This window comes from Halichoeres trimaculatus, unplaced genomic scaffold, assembly GCF_033239565.1.
Source record: "Halichoeres trimaculatus isolate MK-OKI-2021-1 unplaced genomic scaffold, fHalTri1.1 fHalTri1_scaffold_2, whole genome shotgun sequence".
Classification (NCBI taxonomy): Eukaryota; Metazoa; Chordata; class Actinopteri; order Labriformes; family Labridae; genus Halichoeres; species Halichoeres trimaculatus.
This window is the reverse complement of record NW_027437180.1, coordinates 13,171,522-13,177,598: the sequence shown is the minus strand read 5'-3', so window position 1 is coordinate 13,177,598 and position 6,077 is coordinate 13,171,522. Positions and strand designations below refer to the sequence as shown.

The following is a 6,077-nucleotide window of genomic DNA, read 5'->3' as shown; positions in this document are numbered from 1 at the left end:
TGGGCAGTCACGTGACGGAATGCGGAAGTTGACCATTTTGAGCCGAAAAACAAAACACTCGTGGGTGGTGAAGAGTTATTCAATCTGCACTGACGTAACTCGGGTCCGCTGGAGTGGATGCGTACACCATACCGTTTACCTCGACAGTTGAAAACGGGATATAGGACGATGCTGAACGCCGCTGCCGCGGAGAGGAACAAGGAGCCGATCCTATCCGTGCTCCGGGAGTGCGTGAACACCGGGAGACCCCTGCAGGCTCTGGAGATCTCCTCCGGTACTGGGCAGCATGTCACACATTTCGCCCAGGCCCTGCGGAATATAATCTGGCAGCCCTCAGAGTATGACCGACAATCATTGGCCAGGTAAACACTAGCGGGTTAGATCTATTTCAGTTCCTGTTTGAGCCTTCCGTGTAAACCGACATTAACGGTGATAAAAAAAAAATCATTCTGATCAAAACAGTGAATATTTATCTCCGGTATTACGGTAGTTAAGAACCAGCATACTTTGCTGGCTAGATGTCTGTTTTTGTGGAGTCTACCTGCATTAACAATAATGTCCTTTGTTTCCATTCTCAGTATAGAAGCGTACAGAGCTCACTATCAGCTGCACAATGTGAAACCTGTCATCCACCTGGATGCTTCTCTGCCACATCAGTACTGGGGAGGCATTCAGTCAGAGAGCCTTGATCTGGTAGTCAATATCAACATGATACACATTACTCCTATGGCTTGCACAGAGGTAAGACTGCTTATAGTATTGATACATGTAAATGTGTAATTGATCAGGAATCACCCTGGAATTAAATTAATTTAACAACTGGATAGGTGTCATTTTCAGTTTATAGACTGTGGCTATGGGATACATTATATTTTTCAGTGACTTCATGTTCCTTCAAAGTACAAAAAAGCTAAAATGTTCAACGTCTACTTAGTCCTTGAGTAGTTATTTATTATCTAGCCTTGCGACATTGGACTTCTGGACAGTGGAAAATCAGAAGGCCTTTTCATTTTGGTTGCAGGCCTTTGGAGTGCATTTTTAGAAATTAACCCCCCCCCCCCATGAAGGATTCAAGGCTCATTTTTAAGGCCTTGTTTTCTAATCAGTCAAAGCTTTGTCCCATCCGAACATTGTTATAGAATCTTAAAGGTGAAGCTTCTACTACCAACAGCAATACATATTTTAAAATTACCTGTGTTTTATATATTAGTACTGAACACAACAATATTTAGCTTCTGTAAGCTAAGAAAAGCTAGTAATAGCCACTTAATGCTACTGTTCATACCAGATCAAATAAGCCTGGAGCCAAAACTGGAGTTTACTGATTTGGTTAGGAGGGTTTGATTGCTTAGATATGCAACTCTTCATTTGAAAGCGAATGACTGTGTTATTTCTGGAGGGCTGGAGTAGGTGTCATACCTCCCACTCACCTCCCACTACGTGTGATGTAATTTTGGTGCTTTAATGTGTCTCTCTCTATTCTCTTCTAGGGTTTATTCAGAGGGGCTGGGGCAGTGTTGAAGCCGCAGGGTCTTCTACTGACGTACGGAGTGAGTGATACATTTCATGCTGTTATAAAAATGCACCTTCCACATTTGTGGATGTTGGCAGATAAAAGATAAAAGTGTGATTGTTGTGCTACATAACACTTTTCTTTGTTTACACAGCCATATGCAGTAAATGGTCATATCATGCCTCAAAGTAATGTGGACTTTGACTACAGCCTACGGCAGAGGTAAGTGGTTTTATTATTGCTTCTTTGTGTTTAATACAAGTTAGGTTTGCTATACACAAAAATCTAAAGAAACTGACTGAGCAGAGTCTGCTCTTGTGAATATTATGTGACTATGACAGAGTAGTAGATTAAAGCCATAATATTTGATCACACAGGAACCCAGAGTGGGGACTGAGGGATATCTCCCTCCTTAGTTCTATAGCACAAAGAAATGGTTTATTCCTGGAGAAAATGGTAAGTCAGTATCTCATTTGCACAACACAAATTTAATGTATGACATGCAAAAAAATGAGATTATATAATGATCTGAGTGTCAGTTTACTGATGTGTGAATGTCATCTTTTTTCATGCTAGATTGACATGCCTGCAAACAACAAGTGTCTTCTGTTCAGGAAGGAGAGTTTGGTGTGAAGGATCCTGTCAGTCCTATTCTGGAGGCTGTCCAGCACTGGAGGTCAAAATGCCTTAACCTACACTTGAAGCTCAGACACAGTGCCAAAAAATCCAAGAACTGTTAATGAATCATTTACCAACTATTTAAAACATCAACATATGATTAAATTAAATGAGGACTGAAATTATGTAATCTCATATGATATACTCCTGTATTGCACACTTAAGTAAACTTAATAAGACTTACACGTATGGGTTGTCTGTGTTCAATAATTACCTCAATACCATTTGAAATTACTTCATTCCAGTTACAGGCGGTCAGGGGAAAAAACAGCAGAAGTGCTTTATAGAGGAAGTGAATGTGCAGATATTGCAGCCATGCATTACATCAAAAGAAAATCTTTATAAAACACTCAGGTAAATAAGTAAAAAACAGGACCTTGTAGAAAAAAGAAAGAAAAAAACATGGTATGAGCAATGTACTGTAGATGTCCATTTTGTCAGCATCACAAAGCGAGCAAGTTGGTCGAATCGTGTTCCTACTCTTCTAGTATATAACTTATTTCTCAAACTACAAGCATACAGAGGTAGAAGCAAATTAAAAAGACGTTACAAACTTTATAAAAAGGAGCATTTTAGCCGGACTCAACACGTTTGGAATGTAAAACAACCTGTGCTGAATTGAAAATATACACATGACCTTTCTTAGCTTCATTAACACACGGTAAATCAGCTTTTCTTGTTACAGTTCAGATGCTGGAGTTCATGGACTTTCATGACGTCTCACAACTCTTTTTGCCCACAACCTCTCGTAGCTTTTTGAGTCTGCGTTGAGTTATAGCCCTCACATAGCTGTCGGACTGAATGATGGCCATGCCGTCCTGCACGACTCCCATCACCAGCAGAGGATTCTCCTCCATGGTGATGTTAGGGCAGGGGCAGCTCCAGTCTATCTTGGCGATAGTCACCTCAAGGTGTTTGGTGTTGAAGAAAGTCAAGCCCATCTTCTCATCTCTCAGGACCTCCTCCAGGCTGAAGCGGGCTAACCCAGAGTCCAGGTCCTCCACCAGCTCTGTCAGGCGTCCCACAATGGCAAAGTCACTCCGACATAAGCTTGGCACCATTTTTCCTTTCACCCTGCATGTCTTACAAGGTTTCTTTTTGGCCTGAGGGCAGTTTGCATCACACTCCTTCTTGGTGCGGAAGCTGTTAGCGTTTCCATGGCAGCCACCATAAGCAAAGGCTTGGCACTCTTTCATGATGGAGTTCCAGGCCCATCGTGGCTCCCAGGTCTTACAGGGACCCTGGACTGCAGGCAGGGAGCAGATGCCCATCCCTTCTCTCTGACAGGAGGCCTTGCACTCTTCAAATGTTTCAAATCTGTTGCGACTATCATCACATCCACCATTGCTGAAGGCCATGCAGGATCCCAGCTTACTGTCATAATACCAATCCACGTGGCGCTCACTACTGCACACTCTCACATCTACTTCAGCAAGGCAGTCTGCAGGGGAGAACGGCCGCCCCATGGGCATCTCAGGGTCCTCAGAGAAATCGTCATCAGCTCGTCGGATGACAGACAGTGGATAATCTGCACGAAGAACTCCAACAGAGTTACGGGCAATGCAAGTATAGATACCTGTATCCCACACCTGGGCATTGTAGATCACAAGCTGACCAATGTTGGTTATTACCACATTGCCGTACATCTGGTCAGGCCTCATGACAAGACGTTCACGTCTCTCACTCTGCTTCTCCCAGGTCACATCAGGTCTGGGGACTCCAATAACGTCACAGTGAAAGCTGACGGTGCCTCCCACATAAATGGACTGGTGGTGAGGGTTGGAGTACAATGTGGGGGGTAAGGGGTCCTCCTGCGAGGATGTGGGGGTGGGGTTAGCTGTGGTGTCCTGTGGTAGTGGGCTGGTGTTGGGCCCAGCAAGGTAGAAGCGGCAGGCGACCACAGCTAAAGTCACCCCTCTGATGCAGGCCTCTGCGTCCATGTAGCAGCGGTTGAAGTACGTGAGGCCATCCGAAGCGCAGGTGAAGTTAGGCTCCTTCTCACACCGGTCCTGGCACTTGCAGATAGGCTGTCCGTCCCAGATGTCACATACCGCTCCCTGCTGGCTGCAGATGAAGCCTTCACAGGTAGCAGTGGTGGTGGGGGCATCACTTCCTTTCCCTCCACCCTGGCCGTCTGGCTGGGCAGGGGTGCCATCTGAGAAACGTGCAGCCACACAGCTGTTGAGGCCACACACGTTGGTGCAGCACTTCTCAAAGCCAGCACAGTCCTACACAGGCACACAAAAGGTAGTGTTTAAGAAGCAGGTTTCAAAGAATCAACTTTAAAAATGAGTTTGTCAGAAAATAGAGAAATGACATCACCAAAGGCATAAATAATGACACATAACCTCACCTCGTCGACTTCGCATTCTCTCTCACAGGTGCTTTGCGCATCAACCCACAGGTTTGTATTCAACTTGTTGGGACAAAATCCTTCGTGCTCAACTTTCGATCCTGCTACACTTGCGCACGAAGTCAACTCTGGTACTCTGAAAACGCACAAGATGAGCAAATACGCACGTATCCATTTTAATTCTAGTTCATTCGAGTTGGGTGCGTCATGCCAAATTTTACTCTTTTTACACCTATCCTCCGAAAGTTTCAAAGAGAACTTATACATCGTTGCTCCTTTGCACGAGTTTTTCCCCAAGTAAATCCATTCCTCCTTCAAGTCCCTAAATTCGAAGAAAATCTTAATTCCATCGTTATGCGTGTCCGTCCATCTTGTGCGTAAACGTGCTGAAGATCAGTTCGCAGTCCACAGGGAGTTTGCAACCCAGAGGATTAGAACGGATGTCTATGTGCTGGACTCCTACTGATCCAGATAAATCCCAGTTTTCTCCCAAAAACCCATGAAATCACAGTTGTTCTGGATCAGTGATGCCCCTTGATAATCAAAACAAAACACTTGCGTCGACAAACTCCCATTCAGGTCGATTTCCACGAACAGCGAAATAACCGAACGCAAGTGCACAATGAGAGAGAAAGACGCAACATCAGCCTTTCATAGTGTGAATGGAGGTGGAAAGGGCAGCCCCTCTGACCGCCCCCATGCTCGTCCAGTGTCTGAAACTCTTATGAAGCAACACCATGCACTAAGCAACTGGACAAACATTGTAAAAACATCAAAGCAAACGTGTGGCTGTAAGTGGCAAGCTGTACCAACAACATTGCGCACGGTCCTACACATTCCGGTGAGAAATCCACCGTTAAATTTCCAGACAGGATTTATAGAGGTGTTATTCATAAATTAGGAAATGTGTTCTTTTCCTGATGAGATGTTGTGATGTGATGTTTTGTTGGATTTATAAGACCAGGAGTTTTGCGCATCCCAATATAACTTAACATACCCTACTTGAAGTGCGAACAAATTGAGGACTAAATTGTTAAAAGTCGCCATGTGCGTAAAGCGTGAAACCCAAACCGGAGGCGTGCCAAATCACGTCTAGGAAAACATGTTGTTTACGTCCGTTGTGTCTAGACGTCGCTCAATTTACCACCAATCCTCATTCACACGGAGCTCAGAGATGCCACGGTCAGGTGGGAAGGCGTAAAGTGCCACATTTTCAATAGTGTGCGACTCATCTTTGTCCTCCCGTGGCTCCGGGGCGATGAGAAGCAGCAGCCCTCATCTTTTCATAGGAGGTGACCCGGCAACCTTTGGGTGACTTTTGACCGCTCTGCATTCAGGCGCTGCAGCGATGTGCCGGTTATCCAACACTGGCCAATGCCGAGAGAGCTGCTAATCAATTCAGAACCCCCACCGGTTTTATTGCGCTTGAGCACCGGTGGCTCCAGGCTGGACAAAGGGTACAAAAATATTCCCACAACGACCTTGATCAATGTTTGAATGAAAATGACATTGCAGCATAGCACGCATGCTCAC

General features: G+C 44.9%; 2 protein-coding genes across 2 annotated transcripts; one reads left to right on the top strand and one right to left on the bottom strand.

Annotated features, from left to right (window-relative positions):
* The first annotated feature begins 8 nt into the window (after positions 1–8).
* mettl26 (methyltransferase like 26) lies at positions 9–2,344 on the top strand. Its single transcript, XM_074693203.1, has 6 exons — positions 9–362; positions 579–741; positions 1,491–1,550; positions 1,668–1,735; positions 1,891–1,969; positions 2,090–2,344. Exons 1-6 carry the CDS (start codon positions 118–120, stop codon positions 2,144–2,146), a joined length of 672 nt encoding a protein of 223 aa, XP_074549304.1. The 5' UTR covers positions 9–117; the 3' UTR covers positions 2,147–2,344.
* Positions 2,345–2,371: 27 nt separating this feature from the next.
* wfikkn1 (WAP, follistatin/kazal, immunoglobulin, kunitz and netrin domain containing 1) lies at positions 2,372–5,125 on the bottom strand. Its single transcript, XM_074693189.1, has 2 exons — positions 4,545–5,125; positions 2,372–4,419 (listed from the first exon to the last, which is right to left on the bottom strand). Exons 1-2 carry the CDS (start codon positions 4,809–4,811, stop codon positions 2,902–2,904), a joined length of 1,785 nt encoding a protein of 594 aa, XP_074549290.1. The 5' UTR covers positions 4,812–5,125; the 3' UTR covers positions 2,372–2,901.
* Positions 5,126–6,077: the final 952 nt, after the last annotated feature.

Bases quoted from the DNA above. Each gene is read 5' to 3' on its own strand.
- mettl26 (XM_074693203.1), top strand. From the start codon at position 118: ATGCGTACACCATACCGTTTACCTCGACAGTTGAAAACGGGATATAGG. The intron at 363-578 runs GTAAACACTAGC...TTCCATTCTCAG, and splicing joins GACCGACAATCATTGGCCAG to TATAGAAGCGTACAGAGCTC. The intron at 1,551-1,667 runs GTGAGTGATACA...TTGTTTACACAG, and splicing joins GTCTTCTACTGACGTACGGA to CCATATGCAGTAAATGGTCA.
- wfikkn1 (XM_074693189.1), bottom strand. From the start codon at position 4,811: ATGTATAAGTTCTCTTTGAAACTTTCGGAGGATAGGTGTAAAAAGAGT. The intron at 4,420-4,544 runs GTGAGGTTATGT...GTGCCTGTGTAG, and splicing joins GAGAATGCGAAGTCGACGAG to GACTGTGCTGGCTTTGAGAA.